Source organism: Notolepis coatsorum (genome assembly GCF_963971535.1).
Source record: "Notolepis coatsorum genome assembly, chromosome: 3".
Lineage (NCBI taxonomy): Eukaryota > Metazoa > Chordata > Actinopteri > Aulopiformes > Paralepididae > Notolepis > Notolepis coatsorum.
In genome coordinates this window covers 206,714,783-206,736,222 of record NC_140167.1, presented here as the reverse complement: position 1 = coordinate 206,736,222, position 21,440 = coordinate 206,714,783, and the positions used below count along the sequence as shown (strand labels likewise).

The window sequence follows — 21,440 nt, the reverse complement described above, 5'->3', positions numbered from 1 at the left end:
ACCACTACACCTCCCTATAGACCAGGAAGTAACCACTACACCTCCCTATAGACCAGGAAGTAACCACTGCACCTCCCTATAGACCAGGAAGTAACCACTACACCTCCCTATAGACCAGGAAGTAACCACTACACCTCCCTATAGACCAGGAAGTAACCACTGCACCTCCCTATAGACCAGGAAGTAACCACTACACCTCCCTATAGACCAGGAAGTAACCACTACACCTCCCTATAGACCAGGAAGTAACCACTACACCTCCCTATAGACCAGGAAGTAACCACTACACCTCCCTATAGACCAGGAAGTAACCACTGCACCTCTACACCTCCCTATAGACCAGGAAGTAACCACTACACCTCCCTATAGACCAGGAAGTAACCACTGCACCTCCCTATAGACACTGCAATAAGGAAGTCACTTTGAAAGGATGGGAGTCTCTCATGTAGCCATTTCACAACGACTATATGAAATATATGTGGGAGCTTTACATGGCTCAATGTGAATACCACTTAGTGGATACAAGGCAAGAGAGAGGCCCTGTTTCCCCCCGGGCCCAGTGTCTCTGATGACTGGTCAGACCAGGGACTGTGGGAAATTATCCCCTCTGAATGTGTGTGTGTGTGCGTGTGCATGTGCGTGTGCGTGTGCGTGCGTGTGCGTGTGTGTGTGTGTGTGTGTGTGTGTGTGTGTGTGTGTGTGTGTGTGATGCCCTGGACAGACACGCTGGAGTGGTCGGGCAGCCCTTGCAGCAGAGTGGGGGTGCAGAGTAAATGGAGCCATTACCTGAAAGGAACATTATAAAGAATGACTACAGCAAGGATGGACGAATAGGAGGCATGCGTGTATAATATGTAAGTACGGGATAGCCTATTGTGTGTGTGTGTGTGTGTGTGTGTGTGTGTGTGTGTGTGTATGTGAAAAGAAAGAGAGATAGGGAGAGACAGCAAGAAAGTGTGTCTCTCTCTCATGGTTTTTACACACCTACAGATTTGCCACGAGCACCTTGTCAGCTTTGCTCCCACAGCTTCTCCAAAACACACCTTTGTTTCACACACTCTTCTCTTTGACAAATCACCACCTTCCTCCTCATCAAATCACCACCTTCCTCCTCATCAAATCACCACCTTCCTCCTCATCAAATCACCATCTTCCTCCTCATCAAATCACTACCTTCCTCCTCATCAAATCACCATCTTCCTCCTCATCAAATCACTACCTTCCTCCTCATCAAATCACCACCTTCCTCCTCATCAAATCACCATCTTCCTCCTCATCAAATCACCACCTTCCTCATCATCAAATCACCATCTTCCTCCTCATCAAATCACTACCTTCCTCCTCATCAAATCACCACCTTCCTCGTCCTCATCAAATCACTACCTTCCTCGTCCTCATCAAATCACCATCTGGGCCACGCAATCTGGGCCACGCAACTTGGTAGTTGTAGTCTATCGTGCGATTAAATACCATGTCCCCGTCTGGTAGAGTCCATACATCCAACACCAAATCCCATAGTTCCTAGCGACCAATCTAATCGAAAATGAATGTGGGCTATTGTATGCATCGCCAAATAAGAACTTCCTTCAATAAGTTTAAGCCGCTAATTTTGCTCTGCAAGAACAACGGAGCGGATATCAGTCCATCTTATGACAACCACGTCCGATGTAGAGAGATGATAAGAGACCATAGCCGATTAAATTAAGTCTGATCTGGCAGTGATGATTACAATGACGGGGACACGGACACTTGTAACGTTCAGCCATGTATTAGGTGAGTCGCCCACAGGACGTTTTTCAATACTTAAATACTGTCTACTTAAATGTCCCTCCGGGGATCAATAAAGTATCAACCTATCTATCTAATAATGTGACAATATGCAAATAAGATAATACTAATAATTGTCACGGTTCCCCGTATGAAAGTGGCTTGCAACTTACTGCTGGTAAAATCAACTGTTTATTTCTCGTTCTGCATAGTATTACATTCCTCTTCTATAAACAATCAAAGTCCCACCGTAAGAGCCTCATACGGGTCAATTAAAGCTTTTTGATTAGTGTCTTTCCTTTGAGCTAAGTTGAACTGAACATTTCACTGTCAAAAGCGCAAACTTAAACAAGGTTGCGTCGCAACACGGTTTTCAAAATAAAGGTCACATATTCACATACCATAGTAGGCCTCTCAATTCTTATAAAAAAAAGTCCCGGATATACATAAACATTAATTGGCATAGATCTCTATAAACGGCCCAACACATTGATCACTTTAGGCACACCCTGAAACCAGTAACATCACAAATATGAAGCAGGTAATTACCCATAAAAATAATAAACCTTTCATGGGGTTATTTACAATAATAATAATTCATTTTATTTATAAAGCACTTTTCGTTGTGAAACAAAGGTATGCAGAGTTTCTTGTCCTCCTGATTAATGCAATGGTGTGTGTGTGTGTTGTGATGATCTCATTCAGGGAGCACTACAAGCGTGCGCACACACACACACACACACAGTTTGTTGTTTTTGTTCTATTAGTGATTTACACACTTTCTCAGTTGGTTCATTATAAAAGATACACACCTGAACACAAACGCACTTAAATGTTAAATAAAATGACCACAGTAATGAGGCAGGAGGAACATATTTGTGTGCACTATAATGGTAAAATAGTTATTTAAAAATGTGCCCCTAAAAAATATTATTTGCCCCTAAATTTCTCATTTAGGGGCAAGTGTGCCCCTAGTGAAACAGCTTAGCGTACAGCCCTGTATGTGTGTCGCCCATCACATGCGTGTGTCTCTGCATGACTACATTGCAATGTGTGCTATGAATAAAGACTTCAAGTCCAGTTTAATTTGAATCTTTTCTTTTTTCTCATTAGCGTAGGTAGGCGTGCTCTATTGACCCGTCTTAAACCCCGACGAAAAGAGGTCAATAGGTAGATCCCCCGATTAGACCCAGATAGAAAAGGTGTAAGAATCCAATACCATTCTTGTATGTATTACTACTACCATACTGTCCTTATACCTGTAACACTGTACATATTATACTACAACTCTGTACATACATCTGATTAGCACTACACTCAGTAGCACTACTAACTTGTATATTTTGTACCCAGTTTAATCACCTGTACATTGTATATTTACTGTTGCACTAGTGTTACATGTGCACTCTGGTTGGATGCCAACCCTGTTTTCGTTGTACTGTACTTGTGCTGTATGATGACAATACATTTGAATTGAATCTAAATGGTCTACACTATTCTTGAAATAGGCTACACATGATTGATTGATTGAAAACTTTAATGAACAGATTGCAGAATGGGGTACATTACAGTACGGCTCAATACACACAATTGTTAAGGGGATGCAGACCAGAGAAAGACTTTCGTCTTGTTTACATCAGGGTCCCCCTTCCACATAGTGGAATAACTACATGTAAATATCCAGGGTCAGTTTGGGGAGAGGGTGGACTGAAGATTAGTCCCTTCGAGTAGGAAATAAGATTAGAGTTTGCCCCTGCCCCTGCCCCTGCCCCTGCCCCTGCCCCCCAGGAAATGGTACTAGACTCAATTTTAGAATCCTGACCTGAATCCACAGAACATAAAATGGAATTGGTCCACAGGCCTAGATCTGCACGGTGTGTCATAAAGGGCCGTGCTGCGTATTGTGCTCATCTACGTGAGTGTGAGTGTGTGTGTGTGTGTGTGTGTGTGTGTGTGTGTGTGTGTGTAGGGAGAATGGCCCTCTCTTATGTAATGGGCCTCAGCCCAGAAGCGTTTGAATATTGAAATTGTCGTACGGCGAGCAAGGAGCCAAACGGACATTTCACAGAAAAACTGGGTCAATCTGACGCACACACACACACACACACGCACGCACACACACACGCACAGTACACACACAGAAACACTCATTCACTCTCTCTTGCTCTCTCTCACCAACACACATACATGTCCACATACTCACACGAGAGCAAACACTCTGCCTCGCCTCACCCCTCACACACACACACACACACACACACACACACACACACACACACACACACACACACACACACACACACACACACACACACACACACACACACCACACACACACACACACACACACACACACACACACACACACACACACACACACACACACACACACACACACACACACACACACACACACACACACACACACACACACACCCGAGAAGTATAAGGTCTCCATTGATTCCGAAATGAATCTCTAATTGAAACAAACTGACAAGAGGGTAATGTGGTTTGCATGTAGACTGACTGCCTGAGAGGATGGGGCACAAGACCATCAACAACACACCGTGAGTCACATAGTGGAACACCACACACACTTGTGGTGGTTACATACACAAACGTAACCCCCCCCCCCCCCCCCCCCCCACTATCTCTACACCATCTTCCACATGGCAGCAGAGCCCGTGTTCCTCTTCTGTACGAGCCAGACAGGTGTCTACATCCACACATCTCAGGCCACAAACACATAACAGAAAGACAGAGATAGCATTAAAAGAGATAGCATAGCAACAAACAACAAGAAGAGAGAGAGAGAGAGGGGGGGGGGGGGGGGGGGGGGGGGAACAGCAGTTACCAGTGCAACAGATCAACGAAGCAGCCCGGACTGTTGACGTGTCATGAGAACACAGGTGTAACCATGGATACAGAACAACGATCTGTTCACGCGTCTGTAAGTGACACACGTCTCACGCTGTACCTGCTGTGGGAGGGGCCTACAGGGGGAGGGAGGGGCAGACGTACCGCGGCCCGCCGGGGGGGCTTGGAGTGGGCCACCAGGGTGGCCAGGGGGTCCTCCTCACACAGCTGGTTGATGACATGTGCGTCGTAGGCCACCATGATGGAGATCTCTTCCATCATCTTCTTCACTTCCTCCTCCCACCGCCGGGGGGCGCTCTGCTCAGCAGGTGGTCCAGAGGGTGGAGGGGAGAGGAGCTGACCGGTCTGTCCGGAGAGCAGAAGAGCGACTGGCTTCTTCAGTGTGTCCCTCAGGGCTTACTGTAGCAGGCTCCGCCCCATGGGAGGAGGGGCCGAGAGGGGGGAGGAGGGAGGGAGGGAGGGAGGGAGGGAGGGAGGGAGGGAGGTGGAAGGAGAGAACAACACACCTGTTTGTCCCTCTCTCTCTCTCTCTCTCTCACTCTCTCTCTTCTCTGACGTTCAAGCGTGAGGAGAGATGGGGGATAAGGTATCTTTTCCTCCTCTTCCTTCAAACAGTTCTTTTCTTTTCTTCCTCTCCTCCGTTGGTTTGTGCCGTGGTCATGTGACGTCCTCTCTCAGGTTGCACTGTTCTCAGTGTGTTAGAAACGCTACCGTTAGGTTCAGTTAAGCTCCCCCACTGTGGGTCTGTGAGAGAGAGAGGAAGTCAGAGCTGTCAAACCGACCACAGAGACTTGTTGTCGCTCACAGATCACCCTGACGACGGCCACATGCTCTCTGTCCTCCGAGATCAAAACTGTTGTTCTGATCAAACAGCTTCACATCAAACTTGAGGAATCCCTCTGCGGTGTCAGCTGGTGTCCAGGTCCTCAATCTGTCTGTCATTCTGTCTGTGCAGAATCTCTCTCTCTCTCTCTCTCTCTCTCTCTCTCTCTCTCTCTCTCTCTCTCTCTCTCTCTCTCTCTCTCTGTGCAGAACCTCTCTCAGTCCACTCTCACTCTCTCTCTCTCTCTCTCTCTCTCTCTCTCTCTCTCTCTCTCTCTCTCTCTCTCGCTTTTTAAGAGCAGACACGGAGACAGATAGATCCAGCGCATTTCCTCCTCTTAAGAAAAGAGTAGACTCTCCCGTCACTAACTCCACGTTCGATGGGACGTTTTGAGTTTGCCGTCAAATTCCTCTCATAATCCATGGAAAATAAGGCAGGTTTGGAGGAGTGGTGGTGGGCGGTGGAGGTTCCTCACAGGGCACTAAGAGGAGTGGTGGTGGTGGGCGGTGGAGGTTCCTCACAGGGCACTAAGCCACCCTGGGTCTCCTCATAAAGTAAGGTGCCAGTGAATTCTTTCACCCTTTAAGCTGCTTATAAGTTGATCGATTTAGACGTTGTTGAAAAGAAAAAAAGAAGGGGCGAAGAAATGTATGGGCCTGACGAGGTCCTCCGTCCTTCCTCTTGTGATCGTGGACACGGCGTTGGCAGGAGTCGTAAAGGGAGCGGAGGGCGACGAGGTCCAGGTCCAGTGGCCGAGGAGGTGAGAGACCCTATCTGAGTGCTGCTGCTAATGGAGTCGCAGTCGAGCAGCAGTGAGAAGCAAAGCTTCTTCTCTCCTCAGTCTCTCTCTCTATGACTGCCTCCTTCCATCTACTCCCCTCCCCAGAGGCCTCAACACACACACACACACACACACACACACACACACACACACACACACACACACACACACACACACACACACACACACACAACACAAAAAAAATTAAATAAAATGTTCGATCTAAAAGAAAAACGTAAGACGACGGCTATGAGAAGTGGAGGTAAAAATAGTCGTGGCTAATTCTGGAGACAAGCCTCTGTTCCGTCACGGTGCCTCTGCCTCAGAGTGACTTCAGAGAGTGACTTCAGAGAGAGAGTGACTTCAGAGAGAGACTTCAGAGAGTGACTTCAGAGAGAGACTTCAGAGAGTGACTTCAGAGAGAGACTTCAGAGAGTGACTTCAGAGAGAGACTTCAGAGAGTGACTTCAGAGAGTGACTTCAGAGAGTGACTTCAGAGAGAGACTTCAGAGAGTGACTTCAGAGAGTGACTTCAGAGAGAGACTTCAGAGAGTGACTTCAGAGAGTGACTTCAGAGAGTGACTTCAGAGAGAGAGTGACTTCAGAGAGAGAGTGACTTCAGAGAGTGACTTCAGAGAGTGACTTCAGAGAGTGACTTCAGAGAGACTTCAGAGAGAGAGTGACTTCAGAGAGTGACTTCAGAGAGAGAGTGACTTCAGAGAGAGACTTCAGAGAGTGACTTCAGAGAGAGACTTCAGTGAGTGACTTCAGAGAGAGACTTCAGAGAGTGACTTCAGAGAGAGAGTGACTTCAGAGAGTGACTTCAGAGAGTGACTTCAGAGAGAGACTTCAGAGAGAGACTTCAGAGAGTGACTTCAGAGAGTGACTTCAGAGAGTGACTTCAGAGAGACTTCAGAGAGTGACTTCAGAGAGTGACTTCAGAGAGTGACTTCAGAGAGTGACTTCAGAGAGAGACTTCAGAGAGAGAGTGACTTCAGAGAGTGACTTCAGAGAGTGACTTCAGAGAGAGACTTCAGAGAGAGAGTGACTTCAGAGAGTGACTTCAGAGAGAGAGTGACTTCAGAGAGAGACTTCAGAGTGAGTGACTTCAGAGAGTGACTTCAGAGAGAGACTTCAGAGAGAGAGTGACTTCAGAGAGTGACTTCAGAGAGAGACTTCAGAGAGAGAGTGACTTCAGAGAGAGACTTCAGAGAGAGAGTGACTTCAGAGAGAGACTTCAGAGAGAGACTTCAGAGAGAGAGTGACTTCAGAGAGTGACTTCAGAGAGAGACTTCAGAGAGAGAGTGACTTCAGAGAGTGACTTCAGAGAGAGAGTGACTTCAGAGAGTGACTTCAGAGAGAGAGTGACTTCAGAGAGTGACTTCAGAGAGAGTGACTTCAGAGAGAGACTTCAGAGAGTGACTTCAGAGAGAGACTTCAGAGAGAGAGTGACTTCAGAGAGAGAGTGACTTCAGAGAGTGACTTCAGAGAGTGACTTCAGAGAGTGACTTCAGAGAGTGACTTCAGAGAGAGAGAGTGACTTCAGAGAGTGACTTCAGAGAGAGAGTGACTTCAGAGAGAGTGACTTCAGAGAGAGACTTCAGAGAGTGACTTCAGAGAGTGACTTCAGAGAGAGACTTCAGAGAGAGAGTGACTTCAGAGAGAGACTTCAGAGTGAGTGACTTCAGAGAGTGACTTCAGAGAGAGACTTCAGAGAGAGAGAGACTTCAGAGAGTGACTTCAGAGAGAGAGTGACTTCAGAGAGTGACTTCAGAGAGAGACTTCAGAGAGAGAGTGACTTCAGAGAGTGACTTCAGAGAGAGACTTCAGAGAGAGAGTGACTTCAGAGAGAGACTTCAGAGAGAGTGACTTCAGAGAGAGACTTCAGAGAGAGAGTGACTTCAGAGAGAGAGTGACTTCAGAGAGACTTCAGAGTGAGTGACTTCAGAGAGAGACTTCAGAGAGAGTGACTTCAGAGAGAGACTTCAGAGAGTGAGTGACTTCAGAGAGAGACTTCAGAGAGAGAGTGACTTCAGAGAGTGACTTCAGAGAGAGACTTCAGAGAGAGAGTGACTTCAGAGAGTGACTTCAGAGAGTGACTTCAGAGAGTGACTTCAGAGAGTGACTTCAGAGAGAGAGTGACTTCAGAGAGAGACTTCAGAGAGAGTGACTTCAGAGAGAGACTTCAGAGAGTGACTTCAGAGAGAGACTTCAGAGAGTGACTTCAGAGAGAGAGTGACTTCAGAGAGACTTCAGAGAGAGACTTCAGAGAGAGAGTGACTTCAGAGAGAGACTTCAGAGAGTGAGTGACTTCAGAGAGTGACTTCAGAGAGAGACTTCAGAGAGAGACTTCAGAGAGTGACTTCAGAGAGAGAGTGACTTCAGAGAGTGACTTCAGAGAGAGACTTCAGAGAGTGACTTCAGAGAGTGAGTGACTTCAGAGAGTGACTTCAGAGAGAGACTTCAGAGAGTGAGTGACTTCAGAGAGTGACTTCAGAGAGAGACTTCAGAGAGAGAGTGACTTCAGAGAGTGACTTCAGAGAGACTTCAGAGAGTGACTTCAGAGAGAGACTTCAGAGAGAGAGTGACTTCAGAGAGTGACTTCAGAGAGAGACTTCAGAGAGTGACTTCAGAGAGTGACTTCAGAGAGAGAGTGACTTCAGAGAGTGACTTCAGAGAGAGACTTCAGAGAGACTTCAGAGAGACTTCAGAGAGTGACTTCAGAGAGTGACTTCAGAGAGTGACTTCAGAGAGTGACTTCAGAGAGTGACTTCAGAGAGAGAGAGTGACTTCAGAGAGTGACTTCAGAGAGACTTCAGAGAGAGACTTCAGAGAGTGACTTCAGAGAGTGACTTCAGAGAGTGACTTCAGAGAGACTTCAGAGAGAGACTTCAGAGAGTGACTTCAGAGAGTGACTTCAGAGAGAGACTTCAGAGAGTGACTTCAGAGAGTGACTTCAGATAGTGACTTCAGAGAGTGACTTCAGAGAGTGACTTCAGAGAGTGACTTCAGAGAGAGACTTCAGAGAGTGACTTCAGAGAGAGAGTGACTTCAGAGAGTGACTTCAGAGAGAGACTTCAGAGAGTGACTTCAGAGAGAGAGTGACTTCAGAGAGAGACTTCAGAGAGAGAGTGACTTCAGAGAGAGACTTCAGAGAGAGAGAGTGACTTCAGAGAGAGACTTCAGAGAGAGAGTGACTTCAGAGAGAGACTTCAGAGAGAGAGTGACTTCAGAGAGAGACTTCAGAGAGAGAGTGACTTCAGAGAGAGACTTCAGAGAGAGAGTGACTTCAGAGAGAGACTTCAGAGAGAGAGTGACTTCAGAGAGAGACTTCAGAGAGAGAGTGACTTCAGAGAGAGACTTCAGAGAGAGAGAGTGACTTCAGAGAGTAACTTCAGAGAGAGAGTGACTTCAGAGAGTGACTTCAGAGAGAGAGTGACTTCAGAGAGAGAGTGACTTCAGAGTGACTTCAGAGAGTGAGTGACTTCAGAGAGAGACTTCAGAGAGAGACTTCAGAGAGACTTCAGAGAGAGACTTCAGAGAGAGAGTGACTTCAGAGAGAGACTTCAGAGAGAGAGTGACTTCAGAGAGTGACTTCAGAGAGAGAGTGACTTCAGAGAGAGACTTCAGAGAGAGACTTCAGAGAGAGACTTCAGAGAGAGACTTCAGAGAGAGAGTGACTTCAGAGAGAGACTTCAGAGAGAGAGTGACTTCAGAGAGTGACTTCAGAGAGAGACTTCAGAGAGAGAGTGACTTCAGAGAGTGACTTCAGAGAGTGACTTCAGAGAGTGACTTCAGAGAGTGACTTCAGAGAGTGACTTCAGAGAGACTTCAGAGAGTGACTTCAGAGAGAGAGTGACTTCAGAGAGTGAGTGACTTCAGAGAGTGACTTCAGAGAGTGACTTCAGAGAGAGACTTCAGAGAGTGACTTCAGAGAGTGAGTGACTTCAGAGAGAGACTTCTGAGAGAGTGACTTCAGAGAGAGTGACTTCAGAGAGTGACTTCAGAGAGAGAGTGACTTCAGAGAGAGACTTCAGAGAGAGGGTGACTTCAGAGAGAGACTTCAGAGAGAGAGTGACTTCAGAGAGAGAGTGACTTCAGAGATTGACTTCAGAGAGAGAGTGACTTCAGAGTGACTTCAGAGAGTGACTTCAGAGAGAGATTCAGAGAGAGTGACTTCTGAGAGAGAGTGACTTCAGAGAGAGTGACTTCAGAGAGAGAGTGACTTCAGAGAGAGACTTCAGAGAGAGAGTGACTTCAGAGAGTGACTTCAGAGAGAGAGTGACTTCAGAGTGACTTCAGAGAGTGACTTCAGAGTGACTTCAGAGAGTGACTTCAGAGAGAGATTCAGAGAGAGTGACTTCAGAGAGAGAGTGACTTCAGAGAGAGTGACTTCAGAGAGAGAGTGACTTCAGAGAGAGACTTCAGAGAGAGACTTCAGAGAGAGAGTGACTTCAGAGAGTGACTTCAGAGTGACTTCAGAGAGTGAGTGACTTCAGAGAGTGACTTCAGAGAGTGACTTCAGAGAGAGAGTGACTTCAGAGAGTGACTTCAGAGAGACTTCAGAGAGAGAGTGACTTCAGAGAGAGACTTCAGAGAGTGACTTCAGAGAGTGACTTCAGAGAGTGACTTCAGAGAGAGAGTGACTTCAGAGAGAGAGTGACTTCAGAGAGTGACTTCAGAGAGAGACTTCAGAGAGTGACTTCAGAGAGTGACTTCAGAGAGAGACTTCAGAGAGAGAGTGACTTCAGAGAGAGACTTCAGAGAGAGAGTGACTTCAGAGAGTGACTTCAGAGAGTGACTTCAGAGAGAGAGTGACTTCAGAGAGAGACTTCAGAGAGAGACTTCAGAGAGAGAGTGACTTCAGAGAGTGACTTCAGAGAGAGACTTCAGAGAGAGACTTCAGAGAGTGACTTCAGAGAGAGACTTCAGAGAGTGACTTCAGAGAGAGAGTGACTTCAGAGAGAGAGTGACTTCAGAGAGAGAGAGTGACTTCAGAGAGTGACTTCAGAGAGAGACTTCAGAGAGAGACTTCAGAGAGAGACTTCAGAGAGAGAGTGACTTCAGAGAGTGACTTCAGAGAGACTTCAGAGAGAGAGTGACTTCAGAGAGTGACTTCAGAGAGAGAGTGACTTCAGAGAGAGACTTCAGAGAGAGACTTCAGAGAGAGACTTCAGAGAGAGACTTCAGAGAGAGAGTGACTTCAGAGAGAGACTTCAGAGAGAGAGTGACTTCAGAGAGTGACTTCAGAGAGAGACTTCAGAGAGAGAGTGACTTCAGAGAGTGACTTCAGAGAGTGACTTCAGAGAGTGACTTCAGAGAGTGACTTCAGAGAGACTTCAGAGAGTGACTTCAGAGAGAGAGTGACTTCAGAGAGTGAGTGACTTCAGAGAGTGACTTCAGAGAGTGACTTCAGAGAGAGACTTCAGAGAGTGACTTCAGAGAGTGAGTGACTTCAGAGAGAGACTTCTGAGAGAGAGTGACTTCAGAGAGAGTGACTTCAGAGAGTGACTTCAGAGAGAGAGTGACTTCAGAGAGAGACTTCAGAGAGAGAGTGACGTCAGAGAGAGACTTCAGAGAGAGAGTGACTTCAGAGAGAGAGTGACTTCAGAGATTGACTTCAGAGAGAGAGTGACTTCAGAGTGACTTCAGAGAGTGACTTCAGAGAGATTCAGAGAGAGTGACTTCTGAGAGAGAGTGACTTCAGAGAGAGTGACTTCAGAGAGAGTGACTTCAGAGAGAGACTTCAGAGAGAGAGTGACTTCAGAGAGTGACTTCAGAGAGAGAGTGACTTCAGAGTGACTTCAGAGAGTGACTTCAGAGTGACTTCAGAGAGTGACTTCAGAGAGAGATTCAGAGAGAGTGACTTCAGAGAGAGAGTGACTTCAGAGAGAGTGACTTCAGAGAGAGAGTGACTTCAGAGAGAGACTTCAGAGAGAGACTTCAGAGAGAGAGTGACTTCAGAGAGTGACTTCAGAGAGTGACTTCAGAGAGTGAGTGACTTCAGAGAGTGACTTCAGAGAGAGACTTCAGAGAGAGAGTGACTTCAGAGAGTGACTTCAGAGAGACTTCAGAGAGAGAGTGACTTCAGAGAGAGACTTCAGAGAGTGAATTCAGAGAGTGACTTCAGAGAGTGACTTCAGAGAGAGAGTGACTTCAGAGAGAGAGTGACTTCAGAGAGTGACTTCAGAGAGAGACTTCAGAGAGTGACTTCAGAGAGAGACTTCAGAGAGAGAGTGACTTCAGAGAGAGACTTCAGAGAGAGAGTGACTTCAGAGAGTGACTTCAGAGAGTGACTTCAGAGAGAGAGAGTGACTTCAGAGAGAGACTTCAGAGAGAGACTTCAGAGAGAGAGTGACTTCAGAGAGTGACCTCAGAGAGAGACTTCAGAGAGAGACTTCAGAGAGTGACTTCAGAGAGAGACTTCAGAGAGTGACTTCAGAGAGAGAGTGACTTCAGAGAGAGAGTGACTTCAGAGAGAGAGTGACTTCAGAGAGTGACTTCAGAGAGAGACTTCAGAGAGAGACTTCAGAGAGAGACTTCAGAGAGAGAGTGACTTCAGAGAGTGACTTCAGAGAGAGACTTCAGAGAGAGACTTCAGAGAGTGACTTCAGAGAGTGACTTCAGAGAGAGACTTCAGAGAGTGACTTCAGAGAGTGACTTCAGAGAGTGACTTCAGAGAGTGACTTCAGAGAGAGAGTGACTTCAGAGAGTGACTTCAGAGAGAGAGTGACTTCAGAGAGAGACTTCAGAGAGTGACTTCAGAGAGAGACTTCAGAGAGTGACTTCAGAGAGAGACTTCAGAGAGTGACTTCAAAGAGAGACTTCAGAGAGTGACTTCAGAGAGTGACTTCAGAGAGTGACTTCAGAGAGACTTCAGAGAGTGACTTCAGAGAGAGACTTCAGAGAGAGACTTCAGAGAGTGACTTCAGAGAGTGACTTCAGAGAGAGACTTCAGAGAGTGACTTCAGAGAGAGAGTGACTTCAGAGAGTGACTTCATAGAGTGACTTCAGAGAGTGACTTCAGAGAGAGACTTCAGAGAGAGACTTCAGAGAGTGACTTCAGAGAGTGACTTCAGAGAGAGAGTGACTTCAGAGAGAGACTTCAGAGAGAGACTTCAGAGAGTGACTTCAGAGAGTGACTTCAGAGAGACTTCAGAGAGAGAGTGACTTCAGAGAGAGAGTGACTTCAGAGAGTGACTTCAGAGAGTGACTTCAGAGAGAGAGTGACTTCAGAGAGAGACTTCAGAGAGTGACTTCAGAGAGTGACTTCAGAGAGTGACTTCAGAGAGTGACTTCAGAGAGTGACTTCAGAGAGAGAGTGACTTCAGAGTGTGACTTCAGAGAGTGACTTCAGAGAGAGACTTCAGAGAGAGACTTCAGAGAGTGACTTCAGAGAGTGACTTCAGAGAGTGACTTCAGAGAGAGACTTCAGAGAGAGAGTGACTTCAGAGAGTGACTTCAGAGAGTGACTTCAGAGAGTGACTTCAGAGAGTGACTTCAGAGAGAGACTTCAGAGAGAGAGTGACTTCAGAGAGTGACTTCAGAGAGTGACTTCAGAGAGAGACTTCAGAGAGAGTGACTTCAGAGAGTGACTTCAGAGAGAGAGTGACTTCAGAGAGAGACTTCAGAGTGAGTGACTTCAGAGAGTGACTTCAGAGAGAGACTTCAGAGAGAGAGTGACTTCAGAGAGTGACTTCAGAGAGAGACTTCAGAGAGAGAGTGACTTCAGAGAGAGACTTCAGAGAGAGTGACTTCAGAGAGAGACTTCAGAGAGAGACTTCAGAGAGAGAGTGACTTCAGAGAGTGACTTCAGAGAGAGACTTCAGAGAGAGAGTGACTTCAGAGAGTGACTTCAGAGAGAGAGTGACTTCAGAGAGTGACTTCAGAGAGAGAGTGACTTCAGAGAGAGAGTGACTTCAGAGAGAGAGAGACTTCAGAGAGTGACTTCAGAGAGAGACTTCAGAGAGAGAGTGACTTCAGAGAGTGACTTCAGAGAGTGACTTCAGAGAGTGACTTCAGAGAGTGACTTCAGAGAGAGAGTGACTTCAGAGAGTGACTTCAGAGAGAGAGAGTGACTTCAGAGAGAGTGACTTCAGAGAGACTTCAGAGAGTGACTTCAGAGAGTGACTTCAGAGAGAGACTTCAGAGAGAGAGTGACTTCAGAGAGAGAGACTTCAGAGTGAGTGACTTCAGAGAGTGACTTCAGAGAGAGACTTCAGAGAGAGAGAGACTTCAGAGAGTGACTTCAGAGAGAGACTTCAGAGAGAGACTTCAGAGAGAGAGTGACTTCAGAGAGTGACTTCAGAGAGAGACTTCAGAGAGAGAGTGACTTCAGAGAGAGACTTCAGAGAGAGAGTGACTTCAGAGAGAGTGACTTCAGAGAGAGAGTGACTTCAGAGAGAGACTTCAGAGTGAGTGACTTCAGAGAGAGACTTCAGAGAGAGACTTCAGAGAGAGAGTGACTTCAGAGAGAGACTTCAGAGAGTGAGTGACTTCAGAGAGAGACTTCAGAGAGAGAGTGACTTCAGAGAGTGACTTCAGAGAGAGACTTCAGAGAGAGAGTGACTTCAGAGAGTGACTTCAGAGAGTGACTTCAGAGAGTGACTTCAGAGAGAGAGTGACTTCAGAGAGAGACTTCAGAGAGAGAGTGACTTCAGAGAGAGACTTCAGAGAGTGACTTCAGAGAGAGACTTCAGAGAGTGACTTCAGAGAGAGAGTGACTTCAGAGAGACTTCAGAGAGAGACTTCAGAGAGAGAGTGACTTCAGAGAGAGACTTCAGAGAGTGAGTGACTTCAGAGAGTGACTTCAGAGAGAGACTTCAGAGAGAGACTTCAGAGAGTGACTTCAGAGAGAGAGTGACTTCAGAGAGTGACTTCAGAGAGAGACTTCAGAGAGTGACTTCAGAGAGTGAGTGACTTCAGAGAGTGACTTCAGAGAGAGACTTCAGAGAGTGAGTGACTTCAGAGAGTGAGTGACTTCAGAGAGTGACTTCAGAGAGACTTCAGAGAGTGACTTCAGAGAGAGAGTGACTTCAGAGAGTGACTTCAGAGAGAGACTTCAGAGAGAAACTTCAGAGAGAGAGTGACTTCAGAGAGTGACTTCAGAGAGAGACTTCAGAGAGTGACTTCAGAGAGTGACTTCAGAGAGAGAGTGACTTCAGAGAGTGACTTCAGAGAGAGACTTCAGAGAGACTTCAGAGAGAGACTTCAGAGAGTGACTTCAGAGAGTGACTTCAGAGAGTGACTTCAGAGAGTGACTTCAGAGAGTGACTTCAGAGAGAGAGTGACTTCAGAGAGTGACTTCAGAGAGACTTCAGAGAGAGACTTCAGAGAGTGACTTCAGAGAGTGACTTCAGAGAGTGACTTCAGAGAGACTTCAGAGAGAGACTTCAGAGAGTGACTTCAGAGAGTGACTTCAGAGAGAGACTTCAGAGAGTGACTTCAGAGAGTGACTTCAGATAGTGACTTCAGAGAGTGACTTCAGAGAGTGACTTCAGAGAGTGACTTCAGAGAGAGACTTCAGAGAGTGACTTCAGAGAGAGAGTGACTTCAGAGAGAGACTTCAGAGAGAGAGTGACTTCAGAGAGTGACTTCAGAGAGTGACTTCAGAGAGAGAGTGACTTCAGAGAGAGACTTCAGAGAGAGAGTGACGTCAGAGAGAGACTTCAGAGAGAGAGTGACTTCAGAGAGAGAGTGACTTCAGAGATTGACTTCAGAGAGAGAGTGACTTCAGAGTGACTTCAGAGAGTGACTTCAGAGAGAGATTCAGAGAGAGTGACTTCTGAGAGAGAGTGACTTCAGAGAGAGTGACTTCAGAGAGAGTGACTTCAGAGAGAGACTTCAGAGAGAGAGTGACTTCAGAGAGTGACTTCAGAGAGAGAGTGACTTCAGAGTGACTTCAGAGAGTGACTTCAGAGTGACTTCAGAGAGTGACTTCAGAGAGAGATTCAGAGAGAGTGACTTCAGAGAGAGAGTGACTTCAGAGAGAGTGACTTCAGAGAGAGAGTGACTTCAGAGAGAGACTTCAGAGAGAGACTTCAGAGAGAGAGTGACTTCAGAGAGTGACTTCAGAGAGTGACTTCAGAGAGTGAGTGACTTCAGAGAGTGACTTCAGAGAGACTTCAGAGAGAGACTTCAGAGAGAGAGTGACTTCAGAGAGTGACTTCAGAGAGACTTCAGAGAGAGAGTGACTTCAGAGAGAGACTTCAGAGAGTGAATTCAGAGAGTGACTTCAGAGAGTGACTTCAGAGAGAGAGTGACTTCAGAGAGAGAGTGACTTCAGAGAGTGACTTCAGAGAGAGACTTCAGAGAGTGACTTCAGAGAGAGACTTCAGAGAGAGAGTGACTTCAGAGAGAGACTTCAGAGAGAGTGACTTCAGAGAGTGACTTCAGAGAGTGACTTCAGAGAGAGAGAGTGACTTCAGAGAGAGACTTCAGAGAGAGACTTCAGAGAGAGAGTGACTTCAGAGAGTGACCTCAGAGAGAGACTTCAGAGAGAGACTTCAGAGAGTGACTTCAGAGAGAGACTTCAGAGAGTGACTTCAGAGAGAGAGTGACTTCAGAGAGAGAGTGACTTCAGAGAGAGAGTGACTTCAGAGAGTGACTTCAGAGAGAGACTTCAGAGAGAGACTTCAGAGAGAGACTTCAGAGAGAGAGTGACTTCAGAGAGTGACTTCAGAGAGAGACTTCAGAGAGAGACTTCAGAGAGTGACTTCAGAGAGTGACTTCAGAGAGAGACTTCAGAGAGTGACTTCAGAGAGTGACTTCAGAGAGTGACTTCAGAGAGTGACTTCAGAGAGAGAGTGACTTCAGAGAGTGACTTCAGAGAGAGAGTGACTTCAGAGAGAGACTTCAGAGAGTGACTTCAGAGAGAGACTTCAGAGAGTGACTTCAGAGAGAGACTTCAGAGAGTGACTTCAAAGAGAGACTTCAGAGAGTGACTTCAGAGAGTGACTTCAGAGAGTGACTTCAGAGAGACTTCAGAGAGTGACTTCAGAGAGAGACTTCAGAGAGTGACTTCAGAGAGTGACTTCAGAGAGACTTCAGAGAGTGACTTCAGAGAGAGAGTGACTTCAGAGAGTGACTTCAGAGAGTGACTTCAGAGAGTGACTTCAGAGAGAGACTTCAGAGAGAGACTTCAGAGAGTGACTTCAGAGAGTGACTTCAGAGAGAGAGTGACTTCAGAGAGAGACTTCAGAGAGAGACTTCAGAGAGTGACTTCAGAGAGTGACTTCAGAGAGACTTCAGAGAGAGAGTGACTTCAGAGAGAGAGTGACTTCAGAGAGTGACTTCAGAGAGTGACTTCAGAGAGAGAGTGACTTCAGAGAGAGACTTCAGAGAGTGACTTCAGAGAGTGACTTCAGAGAGTGACTTCAGAGAGTGACTTCAGAGAGTGACTTCAGAGAGAGAGTGACTTCAGAGTGTGACTTCAGAGAGTGACTTCAGAGAGAGACTTCAGAGAGAGACTTCAGAGAGTGACTTCAGAGAGTGACTTCAGAACTTCAGAGAGAGACTTCAGAGAGTGACTTCAGAGAGTGACTTCAGAGAGTGACTTCAGAGAGAGACTTCAGAGAGAGAGTGACTTCAGAGAGTGACTTCAGAGAGTGACTTCAGAGAGTGACTTCAGAGAGTGACTTCAGAGAGAGACTTCAGAGAGAGAGTGACTTCAGAGAGTGACTTCAGAGAGTGACTTCAGAGAGAGACTTCAGAGAGAGAGTGACTTCAGAGAGTGACTTCAGAGAGAGAGTGACTTCAGAGAGAGACTTCAGAGTGAGTGACTTCAGAGAGTGACTTCAGAGAGAGACTTCAGAGAGAGAGTGACTTCAGAGAGTGACTTCAGAGAGAGACTTCAGAGAGAGAGTGACTTCAGAGAGAGACTTCAGAGAGAGTGACTTCAGAGAGAGACTTCAGAGAGAGACTTCAGAGAGAGAGTGACTTCAGAGAGTGACTTCAGAGAGAGACTTCAGAGAGAGAGTGACTTCAGAGAGTGACTTCAGAGAGAGAGTGACTTCAGAGAGTGACTTCAGAGAGAGAGTGACTTCAGAGAGAGAGTGACTTCAGAGAGAGAGAGACTTCAGAGAGTGACTTCAGAGAGAGACTTCAGAGAGAGAGTGACTTCAGAGAGTGACTTCAGAGAGTGACTTCAGAGAGTGACTTCAGAGAGAGAGTGACTTCAGAGAGTGACTTCAGAGAGAGAGTGACTTCAGAGAGAGTGACTTCAGAGAGACTTCAGAGAGTGACTTCAGAGAGTGACTTCAGAGAGAGACTTCAGAGAGAGTGACTTCAGAGAGAGAGACTTCAGAGTGAGTGACTTCAGAGAGTGACTTCAGAGAGAGACTTCAGAGAGAGAGAGACTTCAGAGAGTGACTTCAGAGAGAGACTTCAGAGAGAGACTTCAGAGAGAGAGTGACTTCAGAGAGTGACTTCAGAGAGAGAGTGACTTCAGAGAGAGACTTCAGAGAGAGAGTGACTTCAGAGAGAGAGTGACTTCAGAGAGAGAGTGACTTCAGAGAGAGACTTCAGAGTGAGTGACTTCAGAGAGAGACTTCAGAGAGAGACTTCAGAGAGAGAGTGACTTCAGAGAGAGACTTCAGAGAGTGAGTGACTTCAGAGAGAGACTTCAGAGAGAGAGTGACTTCAGAGAGTGACTTCAGAGAGAGACTTCAGAGAGAGAGTGACTTCAGAGAGTGACTTCAGAGAGTGACTTCAGAGAGTGACTTCAGAGAGTGACTTCAGAGAGAGAGTGACTTCAGAGAGAGACTTCAGAGAGAGAGTGACTTCAGAGAGAGACTTCAGAGAGTGACTTCAGAGAGAGACTTCAGAGAGTGACTTCAGAGAGAGAGTGACTTCAGAGAGACTTCAGAGAGAGACTTCAGAGAGAGAGTGACTTCAGAGAGAGACTTCAGAGAGTGAGTGACTTCAGAGAGTGACTTCAGAGAGAGACTTCAGAGAGAGACTTCAGAGAGTGACTTCAGAGAGAGAGTGACTTCAGAGAGTGACTTCAGAGAGAGACTTCAGAGAGTGACTTCAGAGAGTGAGTGACTTCAGAGAGTGACTTCAGAGAGAGACTTCAGAGAGTGAGTGACTTCAGAGAGTTGAGTGACTTCAGAGAGTGACTTCAGAGAGACTTCAGAGAGTGACTTCAGAGAGAGAGTGACTTCAGAGAGTGACTTCAGAGAGAGACTTCAGAGAGAGACTTCAGAGAGAGAGTGACTTCAGAGAGTGACTTCAGAGAGAGACTTCAGAGAGTGACTCCAGAGAGTGACTTCAGAGAGAGAGTGACTTCAGAGAGTGACTTCAGAGAGAGACTTCAGAGAGACTTCAGAGAGAGACTTCAGAGAGTGACTTCAGATAGTGACTTCAGAGAGTGACTTCAGAGAGTGACTTCAGAGAGTGACTTCAGAGAGAGAGTGACTTCAGAGAGTGACTTCAGAGAGACTTCAGAGAGAGACTTCAGAGAGTGACTTCAGAGAGTGACTTCAGAGAGTGACTTCAGAGAGACTTCAGAGAGAGACTTCAGAGAGTGACTTCAGAGAGTGACTTCAGAGAGAGACTTCAGAGAGTGACTTCAGAGAGTGACTTCAGATAGTGACTTCAGAGAGTGACTTCAGAGAGTGACTTCAGAGAGTGACTTCAGAGAGAGACTTCAGAGAGTGACTTCAGAGAGAGAGTGACTTCAGAGAGAGACTTCAGAGAGAGAGTGACTTCAGAGAGTGACTTCAGAGAGAGACTTCAGAGAGTGACTTCAGAGAGAGAGTGACTTCAGAGAGAGACTTCAGAGAGAGAGTGACTTCAGAGAGAGACTTCAGAGAGAGAGAGTGACTTCAGAGAGAGACTTCAGAGAGAGAGTGACTTCAGAGAGAGACTTCAGAGAGAGAGTGACTTCAGAGAGAGACTTCAGAGAGAGAGTGACTTCAGAGAGAGACTTCAGAGAGAGAGTGACTTCAGAGAGAGACTTCAGAGAGAGTGACTTCAGAGAGAGACTTCAGAGAGAGAGTGACTTCAGAGAGAGACTTCAGAGAGAGAGAGTGACTTCAGAGAGTAACTTCAGAGAGAGAGAGTGACTTCAGAGAGTGACTTCAGAGAGAGAGTGACTTCAGAGAGAGAGTGACTTCAGAGAGTGAGTGACTTCAGAGAGAGACTTCAGAGAGTGACTTCAGAGAGTGACTTCAGAGAGAGACTTCAGAGAGAGACTTCAGAGAGAGACTTCAGAGAGAGACTTCAGAGAGAGACTTCAGAGAGAGAGTGACTTCAGAGAGAGAGTGACTTCAGAGAGAGACTTCAGAGAGTGACTTCAGAGAGAGAGTGACTTCAGAGAGAGACCTCAGAGAGAGACTTCAGAGAGTGACTTCAGAGAGAGAGTGACTTCAGAGAGTGACTTCAGAGAGAGACTTCAGAGAGAGACTTCAGAGAGAGAGTGACTTCAGAGAGAGAGTGACTTCAGAGAGAGACTTCAGAGAGTGACTTCAGAGAGAGAGTGACTTCAGAGAGTGACTTCAGAGAGAGAGTGACTTCAGAGAGAGAGTGACTTCAGAGAGAGACTTCAGAGAGAGACTTCAGAGAGAGACTTCAGAGAGTGACTTCAGAGAGTGACTTCAGAGAGAGTGACTTCAGAGAGAGAGTGACTTCAGAGAGAGACTTCAGAGAGAGACTTCAGAGAGAGACTTCAGAGAGTGACTTCAGAGAGTGACTTCAGAGAGTGAGTGACTTCAGAGAGAGACTGACTTCAGAGAGAGAGTGACTTCAGAGAGAGTGACTTCAGAGAGAGTGACTTCAGAGAGTGACTTCAGAGAGTGACTTCAGAGAGACGACGAGTCCCAGGATGACGTCCCGCTATCTCTCGCTTGGGTGGGTTTTAAATCAGGCACCTTCTAAGACGACATAGTCTCAGACTCCCTGGCTTGTATGTCTTCACAGAAGGTCCAGTTCTGCCACAAGGTGTGTCTCTGTGTGTGTTTTAATACAAAATAACACACTCCTTTAACCAAGCCTCTGGTTCCACGTCCTTTGTCCCAGATCCGTCTTGGAGCTCGTAATCCAAGCGCGCCACACCTCCAGTGTGTTCAGAGGCCGCCGCCCCCGACGCCAAGCGGCACCTTTTCCATTGGACGGCGTCCTCTTGCCGCGCGCCGGTCGTTCAGGAGCCAAACCAAAACAAACAGACGGCCCACTCGGCTGAGGCTGCTCCAG

The 21,440-nt window shown here is 46.8% G+C and overlaps 1 protein-coding gene across 2 annotated transcripts in view; it reads right to left on the bottom strand.

The window, feature by feature from the left end:
* Positions 1–21,440, bottom strand: part of rabgap1l (RAB GTPase activating protein 1-like) — a 573,823-nt gene that overhangs the window by 59,189 nt on the left and 493,194 nt on the right. Inside the window, exon 1 of one of the 2 annotated variants that reach the window (XM_084311550.1) lies at positions 4,789–4,984. The exons of the other annotated variant lie outside the window; for it this stretch is intronic. Coding sequence (XP_084167676.1) covers positions 4,789–4,905 — 117 coding nt within the window. The 5' untranslated portion in view covers positions 4,906–4,984. Of the gene's footprint in view, positions 1–4,788; positions 4,985–21,440 lie in introns of those variants that run through there. 2 annotated transcript variants of the gene reach the window in all.